This window comes from Mustela nivalis (assembly GCF_964662115.1).
Source record: "Mustela nivalis genome assembly, chromosome: 6".
In the NCBI taxonomy this organism is placed as follows: domain Eukaryota; kingdom Metazoa; phylum Chordata; class Mammalia; order Carnivora; family Mustelidae; genus Mustela; species Mustela nivalis.
The window spans coordinates 118,769,990-118,791,304 of NC_139025.1; the positions used below are offsets into that span (position 1 = coordinate 118,769,990).

The 21,315-nt window shown below is 40.0% G+C and overlaps 1 protein-coding gene across 2 annotated transcripts in view; it reads left to right on the plus strand.

The window, feature by feature from the left end:
• Window positions 1–21,315, plus strand: part of SCAPER (S-phase cyclin A associated protein in the ER) — a 524,869-nt gene that overhangs the window by 452,025 nt on the left and 51,529 nt on the right. For both annotated transcript variants that reach the window (XM_082735980.1, XM_082735981.1), the window contains exon 27: window positions 11,841–11,996. In XM_082735980.1, coding sequence (XP_082592106.1) covers window positions 11,841–11,996 — 156 coding nt within the window. The remainder of the gene's footprint in view (window positions 1–11,840; window positions 11,997–21,315) is intronic.

Sequence of the window (21,315 nt, forward strand, 5' to 3'; positions counted from 1 at the left end):
AAGCTGCTATTTCTATCAAAATCAAGAGCTGCTGTATCATGAATTGTGTTTAACCATTCATATTGTTCCATCCAGGAGCTCACTGCTGCTGGAACACACTACATTGGCTAGATCTCTGCCCCTCAAAAATATGTGACCCAAATTCTGTCTCTCAACCTCCAGAATACTGGGGAATACATTTAAAGACTTGAAGACCTCCAAATAACCTGACCCATTGAGCCAAAATTAGGTATTCCTGCTAAACTGTAGTATTACTTTGAACATCCCTCTTATAGAAATTATAAGGTGTCAGTCTCTAAGAGGTCCTTGAGGTTAGCATCAGTATCATATTTAGAAATTATATATTATCAGAAATAATAATAATAATATTATCAATATGTTAATAATAATCTATATATATTAGAAATAATTGAGTGGATTAATGCATGATTACAAATAGCTATCCCCCACATCTCTTGCATCATTCATAGGATGAATTGGTGATATTCAATTAGACAATGTTGGCAGATTTCAGGAGAAGAGTTGATGAGCTTTTGTTTGAACATATCCATGAACTTCTGGAAAGAAGTCCAGAAAATCAGTAGACCCAAAGATAGAGAATTGGGAGTTGTTGACATATCGAGGATAGTTGAAACCATGGAAAAGCATGAGTTTACTAAACCTAGTTCAGAAATAGAACCCTTCGGACATTTCAGTTGGGGCAAAAGTGGGTAGCTGAACAAGGGTGGGCAAAGAAGAAGAGATAGATAATCTTGCAGCTTACACATTCCAGTGGCAAAAGCTGCAGAGGGACTCGTTTTTAATTTCAAATGGTAAAATAAATGGAGAGGCCCATTTCTCTGGAGCATTCACAGCAGCCTCTCTTCCAGGATGTATATTCTAAGAAGTCCATGTTAAAGTTTTTACATCTAGTATATGGGTAACAGTCTCAACATTATAATTTCAGGCTAGCAGTTAGTGTAAAAGATATGTTGCTGCTGATCCCAACATCCATTGGAAGATTCAACATTCTTCCCTCAAAACTGTGAAGTTGGCAAAATGAATTTTTCTGCACTGATCCTTCAGAGCCATTTAGTTTCACTGTCTTCATGGGCAAATCATCTAAAGATTGCCAGAGCAGAGATTCAGGACCAAGGAAGTTTAGAAAAACATTGGTCAGACTCAGTAGGCACCATTGATGGCCCTCAGTAACCAAAGGAGGCCTTGCTCAGAAAGGACCACCCACTCAATGGTGTTCATTATGGTTTGGTTTGATTTTTCTGTGCTGCTTCATTCATTCTAGAAGTCTTTCCTCCTTTCTGGCTATTTCAAGATCAGTACAGGAAATCCAGTTAAGCCGTTTTCATCTCAAAACTAGGTGGTTTTGAAGTTTTGTGTGGTCATTATTAGTCTCAGGAATGGTCTGAGAAAATATTTTCCATTCTTGTTTAAAAAACTCATACCTCAGGGCGCCTGGGTGGCTCGGTCTGTTAAGCCTCCAACTCTTGGTTTCTGTCCAGATCATGATCTCAGGGTTGTGAAATTCAAACCCTACATCAGGCTTCATACCCTGCTTAACATTCTCTCTCTCCTTCTCCCTCTGCTCCTCCCCACCCACCCCGAAAAACAACAACAACAATAACTCATACCTCACTAAAGCAAGAGTGTATTTTATGGGAAGAACACTCCTATCAGGAGTCAGAAGACCTTAGGATATCATATCTCTCCTGACTAGGCTAGTACTTCACAATCCCTGAGCCTCAGTTTCCTCATCTATCAGATGGGAATAGTAATATCAGCCCCCACAGACTGAGTGTGGTTTTCTCATACCCTACAGGGAGGATTATAAATTGATTCAAGATTTTTTAATGTAAGGGGGCTGTACATATCACAAACTCTGAAAATCTGCATACTCTTTGGCTCTGTAATTCTACTTCTAGAAAATAACTTGAAGTCTGGCAAGGATTTATACACAAAATGTTTATCCCAACATGGTTTATAGTGATGGATACTGAAAACTACCAGAAGCTCCAGAAATGTTCCACTGGTAGGAAATTACTCACCCATTAAAAAAAAAAAAAAATGATGTTCATGAATGCAATCAGATCTCTAGAATCTAGATCACTTTAAAGGAAATACATAGTTTTTAAAAATATGGTAAATGACAAGACAGGGACATAATCAGCAAGATTTACATTGCAGGAAACTATAAAATAAACAACCAGATTTTTTCAACAAATAAATTTACAAAGGAAGAAAAGAGAGAGATGGAGGGTTAACATACAGAGTAAGAAGAGACTTAGAAAGATATAGTAAACAATTATAATGTATGATTCTTATTTAGAGGCTAATTTTTTAAAAAACTACCAAAATGTTAAGACTTTGTGATACTTTTGGAATTTTGAATACTAGTTCCTTGATGGTGCTAAGAATTACTGTTTATTTTCAGATGTAATGGTATTGTGCGGTTTTTTTTAAGTTCTTATTTTTTAGAGATACAAAGAAAAACATTTATGAATGAAATTATGTAATGACTTAGACTTGCTTATGCATAATGCAAGATGTGGATGGTCTGGATGGGTAGGACTGTCCATGGTTGTTGGTGATCAGGGATGAATGATAAGTGCATGGGGTTTGTTATCCTAGTCTGTCTTTCTTTGGCTTATGTTAAAACTTTTCAATAATACAGTTTGTTTGTTTTTTTTTATTTTTTTTTAAATAAACATATATTATTATCCCCAGGGGTACAGGTCTGTGAATCGCCAAGTTTACACACTTCACAGCACTCAATGTCCATAACCTCACCCCCTTCTCCCAACCCCCCTCCCCCCAGCAACCCTCAGTTTGTTTTGTAAGATAAAGAGTCACTTATGAGGGCGCCTGGGTGGCTCAGTGGGTTAAGGCCACTGCCTTCGGCTCAGGTCATGATCTCAGGGTCCTGGGATCGAGTCCCGCATCGGGCTCTCTACTCAGCAGGGAGCCTGCTTCCTCCTCTCTCTCTCTGCCTGCCTCTCTTCCTACCTGTGATCTCTCTCTGTCAAATAAATAAATAAAATCTTTAAAAAAAAAAAAAGTCACTTATGATTTGTCTCCCTCCCAATCCCATCTTGTTTCATTGATTCTTCTCCTACACACTTAAGCCCCCATGTTGCATCACCACTTCCTCATATCAGGGAGATCATATGATAGTTGTCTTTCTCTGCTTGACTTATTTCACTAAGCATGATACGCTCTAGTTCCATCCATGTTGTTGCAAATGGCAAGATTTCATTTCTTTTGATGGCTGCATAGTATTCCATTGTGTATATATACCACATCTTCTTGATCCATTCATCTGTGGATGGACATCTAGGTTCTTTCCATAGTTTGGCTATTGTGGACATTGCTGCTATAAACATTCGGGTGCATGTGCCCCTTTGGATCACTACGTTTGTATCTTTAGGGTAAATACCCAGTAGTGCAATTGCTGGGTCATAGGGCAGTTCTATTTTCAACATTTTGAGGAACCTCCGTGCTGTTTTCCAGAGTGGTTGCTCAAGCTTGCATTCCCAGAAACAGTGTAGGAGGGTTCCCCTTTCTCCGCATCCTTGCCAGCATCTGTCATTTCTTGACTTGTTGATTTTAGCCATTCTGACTGGTGTGAGGTGATATGGCATTGTGGTTTTGATTTGTATTTCCCTGATGCCGAGTGATATGGAGCACTTTTTCATGTGTCTGTTGGCCATCTGGATGTCTTCTTGCAGAAATGTCTGTTCATGTCTTCTGCCCATTTCTTGATTGGATCATTTGTTCTTTGGGTGTTGAGTTTGCTAAGTTCTTTATAGATTTTGGACATTAGTCTTTTATCTGATATGTCGTTTGAAAATATCTTCTCCCATGTCAGTTGTCTTTTGATTTTTTTAACTGTTTCCTTTGCTGTGCAAAAGCTTTTGATCTTGATGAAATCCCAATAGTTCATTTTTGCCCTTGCTTCCCTTGCCTTTGGCGATGTTCCTAGGAAGATGTTGCTGCAGCTGAGGTCGAAAAGGTTGCTGCCTGTGTTCTCCTCAAGGATATTGATGGATTCCTCTCTCACTTTGAGGTCCTTCATCCATTTTGAGTCTATTTTCATGTGTGGTGTAAGGAAATCGTCCAATTTCATTTTTTTGCATGTGGCTGTCCAATTTTCCCAACATCATTTATTGAAGAGGCTGTCTTTTTTCCATTGGACATTCTCTCCTGCTTTGTCGAAGATGAGTTGACCATAGAGTTGAGGGTCTATTTCTGAGCTCTCTATTCTGTTCCATTGATCTATGTGTCTGTTTTTGTGCCAGTACCATGCTGTCTTGATGATGACAGCTTTGTAATAGAGCTTGAAGTCCGGAATTGTGATGCCACCAATTTTGGCTTTCTTTTTCAATATCCCTTTGGCTATTCGAGGTCTTTTCTGGTTCCATATAAATTTTAGAATTATTTGTTCCATTTCTTTGAAAAAGATGGATGGTACTTTGATAGGAATTGCATTAAATGTGTAGATTGCTTTAGGTAGCAGAGACATTTTCACAATATTTATTCTTCCAATCCAGGAGCATGGAACATTTTTCCATTTCTTTGTGTCTTCCCTCAATTTCTTTCATGAGTACTTTATAGTTTTCTGAGTATAGATTCTGTGCCTCTTTGGTTAGGTTTATTCCTAGGTATCTTATGGTTTGGGGTGCAACTATAAATGGGATTGACTCCTTAATTTCTCTTTCTTCTTTCTTGTTGGTGTAGAGAAATGCAACTGATTTCTGTGCATTGATTTTATATCCTGACACTTTACTGAATTCCTGTACAAGTTCTAGCAGTTTTGGAGTGGAGTCTTTTGGGTTTTTCACATATAGTATCATATCATCTGCGAAGAGAGATAATTTGACTTCTTCTTTGCTGATTTGGATGCCTTTAATTTCCTTTTGTTGTCTGATTGCTGAGGCTAGGACTTCTAGTACTATGTTGAATAGCAGTGGTGATAATGGACATCCCTGTCGTGTTCCTGACCTTAGCGGAATAGCTTTCAGTTTTTCTCCATTGAGAATGATATTTGCAGTGGTTTTTTCATAAATGGCTTTGATAATATTGAGGTATGTGCCCTCTATCCCTACACTTTAAAGAGTTTTGATCAGGAAGGGATGCTATACTTTGTCGAATGCTTTTTCAGCATCTATTGAGAGTATCATATGGTTCTTGTTCTTTCTTTTATTGATGTGTTATATCACATTGATTGATTTGCGGATGTTGAACCAACCTTGCAGCCCTGGAATAAATTGCACTTGGTCATGGGAATAATCCTTTTAATGTACTGTTGAATCCTATTGGCTAGTATTTTGGTGAGAATTTTCACATCTGTGTTCATCAAGGATATTGGTCTATAGCTCTCTTTTTTGATGGGATCCTTGTCTGGTTTTGGGATCAAGGTGATGCTGGCCTCATAAAAATGAGTTTGGAAGTTTTCCTTCCATTTCTATTTTTTGGAATAGTTTCAGGAGAATAGGAATTAGTTCTTCTAAATGTTTGGTAGAATTCCCCTGGGAAGCCATCTGCCCCTGGGCTTTTGTTTGTTTGGAGATTTTTATTTTTTTTTTTAAAGATTTTTTCTTTATTTATCTGACAGAGATCACAAGTAGGCAGAGAGGCAGGCAGAGAGAGAGGAGGAAGCAGGCTACCTGCAGAGCAGAAAGCCCGATGTGGGGCTCGATCCCAGGACCCTGGGATCATGACCTGAGCCGAAGGCAGAGGCTTAACCCACTGAGCCACCCAGGTGCCCCTGTTTGGAGATTTTTAATGACTGTTTCAATCTCCTTACTGGTTATAGGTCTGTTCAGGCTTTCTATTTCTTCCTGGTTCAGTTGTGGTAGTTTATATGTTTCTAGGAATGCATCCATTTCTTCCAGATTGTCAAATTTGTTGGCGTAGAGTTGCTCATAATATGTTCTTATAATACTTTGTATTTCTTTGGTGTTAGTTGTGATCTCTCCTCTTTCATTCATGATTTTATTTATTTGGGTCCTTTCTCTTTTCTTTTTGATAAGTCGGGCCAGGGGTTTATCAATTTTATTAATTCTTTCAAAGAACCAGCTCCTAGTTTCGTTGATTTGCTCTATTGTGTTTTTGGTTTCTATTTTATTGATTTCTGCTCTGATCTTTATGATTTCTCTTCTCCTGCTGGGCTTAGGTTTTCTTTCTTGTTCTTTCTCCAGCTCCTTTAGGTGTAGGGTTAAGTTGTGTACCTGAGACCTTTCTTGTTTCTTGAGAAAGGCTGTACCGCTATATATTTTCCTCTCAGGACTGCCTTTGTTGTGTCCCACAGATTTTGAACCGTTGTGTTTTCATTATCATTTGTTTCCATGATTTTTTTCAATTCTTCTTTAATTTCCCGGTTGACCCATTCATTCTTTAGAAGGATGCTGTTTAGTCTCCATGTATTTGGGTTCTTTCCAAACTTCCTCTTGTGATTGAGTTCTAGCTTCAGAGCATTGTGGTCTGAAAATATGCAGGGAATGATCCCAATCTTTTGATACCGGTTGAGTCCTGATTTAGGACCGAGGATGTGATCTATTCTGGAGAATGTTCCATGTGCACTAGAGAAGAATGTGTATTCTGTTGCTTTGGGATGAAATGTTCTGAATATATCTGTGATGTCCATCTGGTCCAGTGTGTCGTTTAAGGCCTTTATTTCCTTGCTGATCTTTTGCTTGGATGATCTATCTGTCCATTTCAGTGAGGGGAGTGTTAAAGTCCCCTACTATTATTGTAGTATTGTTGATGTGTTTCTTTGATTTTGTTATTAATTGGTTTATATAGTTGGCTGCTCCCACGTTGGGGGCATAGATATTTAAAATTGTTAGATCTGGGGCGCCTGGGTGGCTCAGTGGATTACGCCACTGCCTTCAGCTCAGGTCATGATCTCAGGGTCCTGGGATCGAGTCCCGCATTGTGCTCTCTGCTCAGCAGGGAGCCTGCTTCCCTCTCTCTTTCTCTGCCTGCCTCTCCATCTACTTGTGATTTCTCTCTGTCAAATAAATACATAAAATCTTAAAAAAAAAATTGTTAGATCTTCTTGTTGGACAGACCCTTTAAGTATGATATAGTGTCCTTCCTCATCTCTTATTATAGTCTTTGGCTTAAAATCTAATTGATCTGATATAAGGATTGCCACTCCTGCTTTCTTCTGATGTCCATTAGCATGGTAAATTCTTTTCCACCCCCTCACTTTAAATCTGGAGGTGTCTTCGGGCTTAAAATGAGTTTTGGAGGCAACATATAGATGGGTTTTGGTTTTTTATCCATTCTGATACCCTGTGTCTTTTGATTGGGGCATTTAGCCCATTCACATTCAGGGTAACTATTGAGGGATATGAATTTAGTGCCATTGTATTGCCTGTAAGGTGACTGTTACTGTATATGGTCTCTGTTCCTTACTGATCTACCACTTGTAGGCTCTCTCTTTGTTTAGAGGACCCCTTTCAATATTTCCTGTAGAGCTGGTTTGGTGTTTGCAAATTCTTTCAGTTGTTGTTTGTCCTGGAAGCTTTTAATCTCTCCTTCTATTTTCAATGATAACCTAGTTGTATATAGTATTCTTGGCTGCATGTTTTTCTCGTTTAGTGCTCTGAAGATATCATGCCAGCTCTTTCTGGCCTGCCAGGTCTCTGTGGATAAGTCAGCTGCCAATGTAATATTTTTACCATTGTATGTTACAGACTTCTTTTCCCGGGCTGCTCTCAGGATTTTCTTTGTCACTAAGACTTGTAAATTTTACTATTAGGTGACGGGGTGTGGGCCTATTCTTATTGATTTTGAGGGGCGTTCTCTGAACCTCCTAAATTTTGATGCTCGTTCCTTTTGCCATATTGGGGAAATTCTCCCCAATAATTCTCTCCAGTATACCTTCTGCTCCCCCCTCTCTTTCTTCTTCTTCTGGAATCCCAATTATTCTAATGTTGTTTCGTCTTATAGTGTCACTTATCTCTCAAATTCTTCCGTTGTGGTCCAGTAGTTGTTTGTCCCTCTTTTGTTCAGCTTCTTTATTCTCTGTCATTTGGTCTTCTATATCACTAATTATTTCTTCTGCCTCATTTATCCTAGCGGTGAGAGCCTCCATTTTTTATTGCACCTCATTAATAGCTTTTTTTTATTTCAACTTGGTTAGATTTTAGTTCTTTTATTTCTCCAGAAAGGGCTTTTATATCTCCCGAGAGGGTTTCTCTAATATCTTCCATGCCTTTTTCGAGCCCGGCTAGAACCTTGAGAATTGTCATTCTGAACTCTAGATTTGACATATTACCAATGTCTGTATTGCTTAGGTCCCTAGCCTTCGGTACTGCCTCTTGTTCTTTTTTCTGTGGTGAATTTTTCCGCCTTGTCATTTTATCCAGATAAGAGTATATGAAGGAGCAGGTAAAATACTAAAAGGGTGGCAACAACCCCAGGAAAATATGCTTTAACCAAATCAGAAGAGATCCCAAATTGTGAGGGGGGAGAAAGGGGATAAAAGAGGTTCAAAAAGAAAGAAAGAAGAAAAAGAAAAAAAAAAAAAAGAAATGAATTTAAAAAAAGAAAACGAATAAAGAAAAATATAAAAAAGAAAAAATATTTATATTAGATAAACTAGTTAAAAACATTAAAAAAGAAAAGGGTAAAAGTTAAAAAAAATTTTAGCAGAAGAAGAGAAAAAAATGAAAAAGAAAAAATTAAGTTAACTGCAAGACTAAAAAAGTCACAGGGAGAAAGCCATGAATTCCGTGCTTTGCTTTCTCCTCCTCTGGAATTCTGCTGCTCTCCTTGGTATTGAAACCACACTCCTTGGTAGGTGAACTTGGTCTTGGCTGGATTTCTTGTTGATGTTCTGGGGGAGGGGCCTGGTGTAGTGATTCTCAAGTGTCTTTGCCCCAGGTGGAATTGCATTGCCTTTACCAGGGGCCGGGGTGAGTAATCCGCTCTGGTTTGCTTTCAGAAGCTTTTGTTCCCTAAGCGCTTTTTGTAGAGTTCTGGAGGAAGGGAATACAAATGGCGGCCTCCTGGTCTCCGGCCCGGAGGAGCCAAGAGCCCGGGGCCCCACTCCTCTGTGCCCTCAAAGAACAGTGCCCAGTTACTCTGTCTGCCTGACCTCTGGCCGCGCTCCGAGCTCACCGAGCCTGCGACTGGTTCAAGGTAACCCGAGCTGCGAGCTTACTGTCGGCTCTGTCTCTGTACCTGGTTTTCCCGTTCCAATACCCGCAAGCTCTGTGACACTCAGACACCCCCGATCCTTCTGTGACCCTGCGGGACCTGAGGCCACTCTGACCCGTGTGGGCTTCGCCCCGGTTTAGCCTCTGGAGTGATGTCCCCCAGCGGAACAGACTTTTAAAAGTCCTGATTTTGTGCTCCATTGCTCCCCGCTTGCCGGGAGCCCCCCCCCCCCCATCTATCTTCCCGTCGCTTTGGATTCACTTCTCCGCCAGTCCTACCTTTCAGAAAGTGGTTGTATTTCTGTTTCCAGAATTGCTATTCTTCTTCTCTTCGATCTGCCGATGGATTTGCAGGTGTTTGCAATCTTTAGATAAGCTACCAACTGATCTCCTGCTAGCTGAAGTAGTCTCAGCCTGCTACTTCTCTGCCATCTTGACTCCCCCCCTCAATAATACAGTTTTTAAAGGTTTAAAAAGTAATGCTTACAAAGATACTTTTCATGACTTAGAAAATGCCTAAAATACTTGAATAAAATTCAATTTAATGTTAATCATATAGAGGAAAAAATCAAATAGAAAAAACAAAAGGAAACATCAAATTGTAGCTGTCTTTGGGGAAATTATGGCAAACTTATTCTGTTTTTTCCTGCTTTTCTTTGCCTATGCATTTTCATAATGAGCCTGTATTACTTTTATAATCAGAAAAAGTAATTTTTTCACTTTCTGTGGTTAGAACTCTTTTGGAAACTTAACCTAAAATAACTTAAGCAAAATGGCTAGTAAAATGGCTTCTCTAACTGGAAAGGTAGAAGTTTAGAGCTAGATGCTAAGACTCCAATTATACCATCTGGGTTTTGTCTGTTTTTTTCACTTGACTTGTCTCTGCTTGGCTTCATCCTATAAGCATATATTTGTGTAACAAGTAAGTTAGCTACCAGCAAACCCCAGGTTCATATCTCTGAGTTTAGATATCCCCAGAGAAAAGAGATTCATCCTATGGTCTTCTGTTAATCCCACAGAAGATCCTGATTGGTCCTTTTTAGGTCATGTACCATCCTAGAGCTCGTTGTTATGACCTAGCTGATGAATACTGTGACTGTCATGGAGTACATACTAACTTCTGCTGTTGTAGGAGAGCACAATATTTAAGAATCCCACCATGACTTCATGGAATAGGAGAGGGGAATATGCTAGGTGGACAAAAACCAAACTGTCACTATCTCCTCTCTCATGGGATTGTTGGGATAATTAATCATTGGGATGATTAATATAAAACATCTTCTAAATTGAAAAGTTTTGTGCAAATGTAAGTCCATTTTTTTAGTCTGATTCTATTAAATCAGAATATGATAACATCCTCATTGTGTACATATATCTGTCAGTTTTGCTCATTACAAGAGAATAGATCTGGTGGTCATCATTTCATACTTCCCAATTTTAAAGCTGTAGGAGATGTTGAGTAGCCTGGGTGAATATATTTCCTAATGTAAAAGGAGAAAGGAGGCATTATATTGAACCTTCTAAGTAGTAAACTTAGAAGAAGCTCCAGATAGAGTTATTCATCAGATTTTCCTTACTTTTACAAAAAGGTATATTGGTAAATGAATAGTGATGGGGATTACAGTGCACATATGAACGGAAGCATCAGTTCCTTTGCATTTATTACTAGAAGTTAACGTGTTGATTTTCTCCATATTCAAAGTCCTGCTCTTTTCATATACAAGAGCACTGAATCAGTATAAAATCTCTAAGCTAACCCTGATTTATCTACAAGGTCATTCATAATCTTAAAATACTATTTTCAATAATAGCTGCTTTGCAGACTAATAAAAGAACTACTATTTTTGGTCCAGCTTAACAAACAGCTCTGGAAAGCTGTTTGTTAGGCTGAAAAGATGAAGGTGACTTCTTTTTTTTTCCTAAAGATTTTATTTATTTGAGAGAGAAAGAGATCACAAGTAGGCAGAGAAGCAGGCAGAGAGTGAAGGAAGCAGGCTCCCTGCTGAGCAGAGAGCCCAATGTGGGGCTCTATCACAGGACCCTGAGGTCACGACCAGGACCCTGAGATCATGACCTGAGCCAAAGGCAGAGGCTTAACCCACTGAGCCACCCAGGCGCCACTGAAAGTGACTTCTTAAATGCTGTTGTCAACTGTCAAGACTAGTACTTTTTATAACAGAAAGCAATTAGATTCTCACTGTTATACTTTTAATGGTGATGAGGTTTTGAAAAATAGAGAACCTACATATGGCATTAGAAATTTGGGTTGTAACAAGAGTATATCTGGGTAGCATCATCTTATTTTCTGAATCCCTACATTCTAGTGAACTGGCTGTCTGGTACTTTAAAAGGTATTGCTTTTCAAAAGTGTAGAGGTAATTGTAAGTCATTTTAACTATTGACAGGCTCTTTAGACCACTAAAAATGATCACATAATCATTTTCACTCATCTTTCTTGAAGAATAGGATTAGACTAACCAAGAGGGAAGAGAATCACTTACAGAAATAGCTCATTATTCAGGACTAAATCTAAGGAAATTATTAGTTAAGATGCTTTACCCAGACCTGTGTTGTTTGCTTGTTAGAGGGGTCTAAGCCTGTGTTTTTCAAACTTATCTTTGAAGATATTGCCAGCCCGTGCAGACTGATAACACAGATGTTTCTTCCTACATCTAGCTACGTGGTGAACATAGGTCTGATCAACAAGCTTCATGGCTGCTTCCTCTCGGTACAAGGACCAGTGGATGAGAATCCCAAGATGGCCACGTTTCTGCAGCACGCTGCAGAACTCTTACATGGAATGTGCATGCTGTGCTTTGCTGTCACCAGAAGGTAAGGCTTCTACTTGATATCAGTCTGGACTCGACTTTGGAAAGATCTCTTAAATTTTGCCCATCTTGAGGTTACTTCATAGGGATACAAGTGGTCATCTTGGCCTCTTTTCTTTGCCCTGCCTTTGTCCTTATTGGTCTCCCATATTGAGACTAGCCTTATCTTTCTTGTCTTTCCCTGGCTACATGCTCCTGTCAGAGTCTGTTTTTCTTGTTGGTATCATACACTTAACTATCTTTGCTGGAAGAGATGTTAGAAAGCATCCAGTCCTAACTTCCACTGAAATTCAGGGGAAGCAAGTGATTTTCCTTGAGTTAGTGAGTCAGTAACAAAGCCTACACCAGATCAAGCCAGACCCTCAGTGCAATACAGCACAGCCTCCTAGCTGTGACTGGGTTCACATGCTTTATTTACAGCCTCCTAGGTTTGTTTATTTTCCCCCTTTTGCCTCTTTCTCCAAGATACCTTCATGTATAAGGGAAGGGAGCCATCCAAAAACAGTAGCTCCCTGAAGTTACATATGACCAATGTGTAGGACAGACAGCCTGAATAGGTGGAGGCCAGTAGCATGGGTAGTAAAGAATTCGCCCAAGGCATAACAAAGGAGATAAATTTTATGGAATATACTGCAGGGAGCAGCAGGCGGGACAGCAGAGGAGAGACAGTCTGCCCTGAGGCAGTGGTGGGGGGCTGTAGTTAAGGAGGGAGTAGTGAAGAGGTATGGGAACATAGGAGATTTTCTGTTTTGGGTACCTGTGCCTGGTAACCCATTGGTGGAAGTAGCCCATTGGTCAGCTGGGGCTTATGGATATTCTGAGGTGGGTGGTCTAAGGGACCTATTCGTATTCACCATGGGGGTTGGTCACTGTGGGCCCTCTACCTTACTCAGGTTTCTGTTACACAAGTTGGTTGCCCAAAAGCGGCCTCTACCCTATGGACATAATTATAGCCAGTGTGCCAGGGACAGCTGCTGGCCTGGTTGGCTCTTTAGACCCCTCCCCTTATGCTGTATACTGTCCTCAAAAGTAATAATTCTCTAGGACAGGCAGAGTAAACCCACATTATGTTCTTTTCTTTCCCTTCTCACCAATTAAGAATTATTTGCAATAATGATGTTTCAGTGTTTCTGATAGGAATATGACATAGCCCTCAGGCATATTAAGAATGTTTAGTAAAATAATTTTCTTACAATTAAATTCTAAACAGCACTGCATATAATTTTTTTTTTTTGCTGTAATCCATTTTGTTTGTATTTTATATACTTTTGCAAACATTCCTAAAATGAAAGGGTACAGTGATGAGCCCTGATAGTATCCATTTTCTAGCTCCAACTATTATCAGTATTTTCCCAGTCTTATTTTATTCCCCCATTCACCTCCTCGGTTTTTGTTTTGTTTTGTTGGATTTTTGTTTCAGGTGAAGGGAGTTATAGCTAGAGCATGTTATAACAAATTTCAGGTATTCATTTCAGGGAAGATACTAAAGCATGCATCTCTGATGTCATTATCACACCTAGCATAATAAACAGTAATTTTGTAGCATACCTGGTCTATGTTCACTTTTCCCCACTGTCTCAGACATCTTTCTACCTTAAGTTTCTTGGAACCAGAATCCAAATTTCAGGTGTCATTTGGTTGTTATGTCTCTCAAGTCTCTCTTACTCTATAATAGTTCTCTTTCCCCTCTGCCTCTTTTTTTATGCCACCGATTTGTTAGAGAAAGAATTATATGGTTTTTAAGGACATGTCAAGAAGAAAATTAAAACTAAAATAAAAATTAAAAATTTGAAACTTCTAAAGTCTAGGTGCTTAAGAAATATCCATCCATATTCAATGTACACAGAATGCCAGTGACTATGTTCAGAATATTTAAAAGAGAGAATTTGCTTTCTGAAATGAACTGGCTTAATATTTTTTTAGTCTGTTATACATAGGACCCCAAAACCCATATATTCTTCTTTATGTTAACCTCCCTCTACCCCTAGTCACATTTCTAGGAAGATTAAGACTACCTGAAAGTTCGGGAGGCCAAGCATAACCTATATTCAGTGTTCCCTTCTAGAAGTGCAGACAGAGCCTACCTTCCAGGGATTATGTGAGAACTTAGGAAGTGGCTCTTCATGGGTCTATAACCTAAATATGATCAAGTGCTACCACACCACAGAGAGGCTCACAGAAGGAACAGGGTTCCATCCAGGGCATTGGCGCCTGCCAACCTAGGGTTGGCCATGCTGCCCAGCTAGGCCCTGTGCAGTAGCCAGGCTGCTCGTTGGGAGGTATCCTCTCACCCAGGAGACCCCTTCTGACAGCGGTTCTTTTGTTTACACAGCATTATAAACCTGCCAGCATCCAAGTCTTTGTCACCTATATTCTTTCCTTAAATCCAGATGAATATCACACACGTAAGCTTTTCCTTATATGTTTGTTGTACAGTTTGTGGGCTTCAGCTTTCACTTACACACACGGATTTAGTCACCTGAAATCTATGGAGCTTGAAAAGAAGCTTAGAGGCCACTTTTATAGGGAAAGCAACTGAGCCAATCTAACTTGAATTAGGATACAAGATTCCTACTCAGCACTCTCACGCTTGACTTGGTATAATTCAAAATGGTAGGAGCCTATACTTAATTTCTTTTAAGATTTTCTCAATTACATATATGGAATATAGGATCCCTTTCTCTTTAACACACACAGTCATTTCCTCTTCAATAGTCACTGAGCATCTGCCCTGTGCCAGATGCCAAGACAGGTACCCAAGATACTGCCCTCAGGGAGCCCAGAGCCTGGTCTGGGGTCAGATCTGTAAACTAACAGCTGCCACAGAAGAGACTGTTCACAGACACGGAGGTAAAGCACTCCTACAGGAGATCAAGAAAGGTTTCTTTCTTTTTTTTTTTTTTTTTAAGATTTTATTTATTTATTTGACAGAGAGAAATCACAAGTAGATGGAGAGGCAGGCAGAGAGAAAGAGAGGGAAGCAGGCTCTCTGCTGAGCAGAGAGCCCGATGCGGGACTCGATCCCAGGACTCTGAGATCATGACCTGAGCCGAAGGCAGCGGCTTAACCCACTGAGCCACCCAGGCGCCCCAAGAAAGGTTTCAATGGACTAAATCTTAAAGGACCCAGGAAGACAGTAGCGGGAAGAATGCAACAGAGAAAGGGGACATAATACATGTACTGTGTGATGTAGCAGATGTTATTGCTGTCTTTGGCACCCCTAGAGGTTGCCTGACAACAGATTCCTGAATTTCTCTGCCTGCCTGGGGATATTCTCTGGACAAGTAGCTGTTTGCTACAAGTGCCAGGGAGTTGATACCTCCAGGAGTGACTCTCCAGCAGTAAATAGGTGGATTATTCTGCAGCTTCGCTAACCCTCAGTGAGGCAGTTCCAAGGTGTTCTGTACAGTCTGTCAGAGGGGCACTGGTGGTAAACTATGTGGTAGCACATCCTTGATCAGCTTTGTCGCAATTAAACTCCTTGTACCCATACCCTTGTTTCAGGGCCTGGTTTGGAAGCAACCCAAACCAAGAGATACAGATAGACAAGATATTTTCTCAGGCTCAGTTTGATGTAGCTGCACAATAGGGTAACTATGAAGAGTGACAGGAGTTGAAGTATTAAATGAATCCCATAGATGTTAGCTCCTAGGGGGCCAAAAGGGAGACAAGAGCTTATGTGCTACACAGAGCTATGGAAAGTCACTGAAGTTGTTTAAGAGAGAGTAACAGGATCACATTTCTGTTAAGTGAAAAGTGTAGAAAGAACTGGAATGGCATGACCTAGAAGTGGAAGGAATAATGGAGAGGCTCTTGCATGAGGCAAGTGGGAACTGTTGAGGGCTGTGGGAACAGCAGAAATAAGAGCAAATGCATTAAAAGGAGGCGAAATATATGTAAGCGAGATGGCATAGAGCTTGGTGGCATGGGAAGTAAAAGGAAGCGGGGAGGAATCTAATGGCTCCCAGGCTTCTGACTTGAAATTTGTGAGTGGTAGATGGTATTATCTCCAGAGTAGGGAATATAAGCAGTTTTCCATAGAGGAACTATGCCTAAGGATTATCCAAGTAGACCAGTGTCTTTGTATATATGTATATTGTTTCTATGTTCATGTGCAACTGGATTTTAAATAAATCAGTGGTTAACACATGGTGTTAACACATGGCACATGGTGGTTTTTGAGAGTCCTTGGTCCATATTTTTCCCCTTATAATTTCCTTCTCCATCTTTAGTTACTCAACCAATTTCTATTAGTAGGCCTTGCTACAAAAGCAGATTATTCTAGGAAAAAAGGTCCAGGTGGTTTCCTGGCTTAATTTACCTAGGAAATTCTTAGCAGGATAAGTATCAGCCGCTTGTGTGAATGGGTGAAAGAAGGATCCCTAATTGCTGCTCTCCTCATCCTTCAGTCCTCAACATTTCCTGAACGCCACCAAGCCGCAAGAATACAGGGCTTTCTGGGCGCCTGGGTGGCTCAGTGGGTTAAAGCCTCTGCCTGCGGCTCAGGTCATGATCTCAGGGTCCTGCGATTGAGTCCCGCAGGAGAGCAGAGAGCCTGCTTCCTCCTCCTCTCTCTCTCTCTGCCTGCCTCTCTGCCTACTTGTGATCTCTGTCTGTCAAATAAATAAATAAAATCTTTAAAAAAAAAAAAAAAAGAATACAGGGCTTTCTGACCTCTTCAGATTAGTTTGCCTCTGATATTTACAAGACCATTTCAGACTACTTCCCCTTTTTTCATGGAAATTTTATTTCTAAACTACAACCTACAATGGCCTGTTGAAAGCACTTTGTTACATGTGTCAGAGTTTCTCTCTAGAAGGTCACACTGTATCTAGGGAGAAAGGTAGTGTGGCTGTTGTATCAGAGTCATTCACATAATGCCTATTTTGGCTATCAGGACAAACCAAGGAGCCAGAAAGTTGGGGAAGGCTTGTTGTCAAAGCTCTTTTATGACCAGCAGAAATAGAAAAACAAAGAGGAGCCAGAGAGGCCTTCAAAAATCACTTCTTATGAGTTGGCAAGCCCTGAGATAATTAAGTACACTGATTAGCCCAGGGCTCTGGGTAAACACTGCAGTCTGCTGGTGGCCCAGCCTTTGTGACGGTGATTACAGCAGGGCTGCCTTTGCTCTACTCTCCTATTGTGCCCTTAATCTTCTCATTTTTACCTAGGTTTTGTGAAAGACAATTTGGGTGTCAGGGGGTTATGTTAGTAATCTTTGCTTTAGCACTGGTGTGGGAGGGGGTGGGGGAAAGATGGATGATTTTTGTACCAGGCCTGGTTTTGAACTTGTATTTAAGTAAAAATTGAAATTGTGATCTTCTGCTGAAAGGATTGATTTTATGTTAGGATTACTCCAGAATGTGAATCCAAGAACTTTTTGCGAGTTACAATTCTTAATCACTTAAGCAGAATTCAACTCTCTGTAATAGGACTTTCAAAAATGCTCATTTGTTTGGCCTTCACTGTTGTCACTTTTCCATTCTTGTCCTTTAAGTAGTAAAGAGAAAAGGATAGTTTTCAAATCTCAGGGCAGCATCTCAACAGACTTAATTGGCTGAGACTTACGGAGGCCCCCTCAAAGATGCTGACTCCTTAGCTGAATAATAGGATCTGAACAGTAATGAGTGATTATAAATTGCAGCCAACACAGCCCTTTCACTGAGTCAGCAATCACTTCCTAGTCCATAACCATACTAGGCACCACAGGGAGAGGGCTAGAAGCAGTAGTCCTCATGTAAGGAGATGAGCTTATAAAACCTAGCTAATTTTGACTGGCTAGAGAAGACTATTCTGAATTCTAGAATGTATTTACACAAAAAGGAGTTTGTTGTTATATGTATTTGTGGGTTTTATTTTCATATCCACAAACTACACTAAAATCCATAATTTTCATATCCATAAACTACACTAAACTAAAATGGGTTCTAGCCAAGGTCCCTGGAAACCAGTGTCACAAAATGATAAGAATGATTTATAATTTAGCTCATTAACTATGTGGATATAAATGAGTGCTTCTCAAGTGTTTAAGGGTGCTTGAAAACCATTTGTTCAGGCAAAGGTAAACTTTAACTTTGCCTGCTTGAATTATTGACTCATGCATTAAACAAATATTTATGTAGCACTTGCTCTGTGCCAGGCGCTGTGCTAAGCTTGGGAGAAAGCAGAAATGACTCAGACATCACTTGTGTCCTCAAGGACCTCAACCAGTAGAGGAAAGAAGACGTGTATACAGAGACCCACTGTATAAGGCAGAGAGTGATACAGAGGATAGAAGATAACACATGGAAGCACTTAGCACACTGCCTGGCACGTAGTACATGCTTAGTAAACATTGGCTACTGTTATTACATCATTATCGATGGAGTTAAAAGGAGGGAAAGACCATTCTTTGTTGTAGGAATTAGCGATTCCCTAGAGTGACTAAAATTTAATATAGACCTTGAAAGACAGGAAAGGTTGGAACATTTAGAGCTGAGAGAAAGGCAAATATAGAAAAGAACTAAAGCCAAGACATCATGGGAGAGATGCATGAAGAACCAGTGGAGTACTTCCTTGAGCTTCATTGTGAGATGTCTGTAGTGGTGATTTTAGTGCCCCCCAGGTTGTTAGGAGGTTAGATAATAAGTGTAATAATAAGATAGATAAGATAGATAGAAAAGATTAGATAATAAATGTAAGAGTACTGTGTGAACTATATAAAATGACTTTCTGAGATGTGGCTATAGTGGTGTCATCAAAAACCTTTGAAGTGGCTTGCTAAGAAGCATATTCTGAGAGCATTAATCAAGTATCAAGAGTACCTGGTGGAGAACGTATTAGAGAGGAGGTAGAATGTGGGAGAAACCATTAACAATCACCCGGGGAAGAAGCAAAAGGAATGAAAAAGAATTTATTTTAGTCCTCTCTAAGTCTCTCTATATATGACCTCATCAGACTCCAGACATTGTCATCTCTGTCTCATCTCTCTTCCTTGTACCCCAGATCTAATCTGTTGTCACATTTTGCTGATTGGAAGGAGCCTTAATGTTACCTTAATCCAGTCTTCTATTCATGTGTGACTCTCTTCAATAACCTCATCCAGTCTATATTTGAATATCTCTTTTGACAGGGAACTCATTACTTATTAAGGGAATGTATTCTGTCATTGGTAAGTTTTAATGCCTAATAAATCTCTCATACCCATCTGTAACGTGTTTTCCTACTGCTACCCATTAGAACTAGTCCTGATTGCTCTTTGACAACTTACAGAATATTCTAATCCTGCTCTTCTCCCTGAACTTCTCTGGTCTTACCCTTCCACATATTTTCCTTTGCTTTTCTTCTCCTTGTTCCAATTACTATGACTATATAACAAATCACCCCAAAACTTAGTGGCATAAAACAGCCATCTGTAGGGGCACCTAGCTAGCTCAGCATTAGAGCGTGCAACTCTTGATCTCAGGGTCATGAGTTCAAGCCCCACATCAGGGGTAGAGAGTACATTAAAAAAAAAAAAAAAAAATCTTTAAAAAAAAAAAAAACATCTATTAATCTCACAGACTTTGTGTCAGGAATTTTGTCAAGATACATAGAGAATGGCTTGTTTTTGTTCCACGATATCTGGGCCTCAGTTGGAAGAAGGCTAGAAGTTGGAAGGCTAGCAGTTGAAATCAAAGTGCTTATTCACACAAATCTGTAGTTCATATGGCTGTTAGCTGAGGACCTTTCTATCTGGTCACTCTGCAGTGCTAATTTGGATTTCCAATGTGGTGCCACATTCCAAGAAGGAGCATCTTAACAAAGAACTAAGTAGAAACCGTATTACCTTTTATGAGCTAGCCTCAGAAGTTATGCAGAATGACTTCCTCTGAATTCTGTTCATCAAGAGAGTCACAACATCCCCCCAACTGCTTCAAAGGGAGGAGAAATAGGACTTCACCTCTTCATGGGGAATATGAAGGTCCTAGAAGAGCATATAGGACCAGAAATATTGCCATAGTTGTGTTTGAAAGATGCAATCTTCCACGTTCCAGCCTACTCTGAAGATAAATGTGTTTCCAATATCCTGTTCTCATCTGTCTTCTGTTCTCTCTGCAGTCTTATATCTGGTATTGTCACCCTATCTTTTGACATCACTTCTGTTAACTTTCAAACCTTTTGTGGTCATTAGCTACTGTCCTTAGACAAAAGACTTTCTGAGATTGGGAGATAGGGAATGAAGTAAATATAATAGGACTCAGCAAGTAAAAGTAAAGGAAGTAACATTTGGTGAACACCTTTTATGTGTCCCAGGCTAAATGCTCCTTGTAGAGTTACATTCCAGCAATCCTGCTCATACCAAGGGAGCACGGTAGGCTCTAAGAGTGATAAGGAGGAGTGACTGCCGCATGCTTCAGAGCTAGAGAGTGAGAAGAACACAAGAACAAAACTTCTGGGCTATTTCTATATTCACAATTGGGTAATGGCTAGTTTAGAGATTTCTGAAAGATCCATCCCTGCTAATAATAAAGACTTAGTTGAGTTATAGAGACAGAATGATGACCATTTCATTGCTACAATTCAACTTGTCTGTCCACTATGTGCCAGGCACTGTGCCAGAGAAAGGGAGCTTTCTGGATCATACCCCACAAGACCAACGTTTAGGGGTAGCCTTCAGTCACTTACCACTCCCAGAGGGGATAAGGTATGACGAAGGCAGACTGTCAGTACATGTGTAGGCTCACCAGGCTTAGAGCAGCAGAATATATCCAGGATATACTTGCAGTTAGACTCCTCCTGGTTCTAGAACTTGGGAGGGCAGGATCTCAAGAAGAAAACCTTTGTGTGGGGTTGTGTTGAAGAGCACAGATTGGGAGTCAGAAAAATGTGGGTGCTGTTCCTGCTGTCCTAGCTCTGGGACCAGTGGCAGATTTGGCTTCTCAAAGCCTGTTTCCTCACATTGTAAAAGTGAATTTGATAATTCTTCCCTTACAGGCTTAGACAAGGCAGGGGCAAATGGGAACTAACACCTCTGTCTCTTGCCTGAGGTGCTGTTTTTAATATATATTTATCGTTCCCTACTTTTTTCCAAACAGATTTGTGAGAGAGTACAGTATATTTTTTTTAATGAAAAAATTAGAACAAAAGAAAATAGGAAAAAGTAAATCAAGGCAGGAGCAAGTGAAGTTAAGGCACAGATCATATTCATAACAAAGCCCTGATGGACGTGTCCTCTTGGAATTCCTACTGGCAGTTTCTACCAAGAAGTTATACTTAATATGTCAGATTCTAAAACCCATTGGCTTTCACCCGAAGTAGGCTATTGCTCTTCACCACCTTATTCTGCTCATGATTCTTGTCAT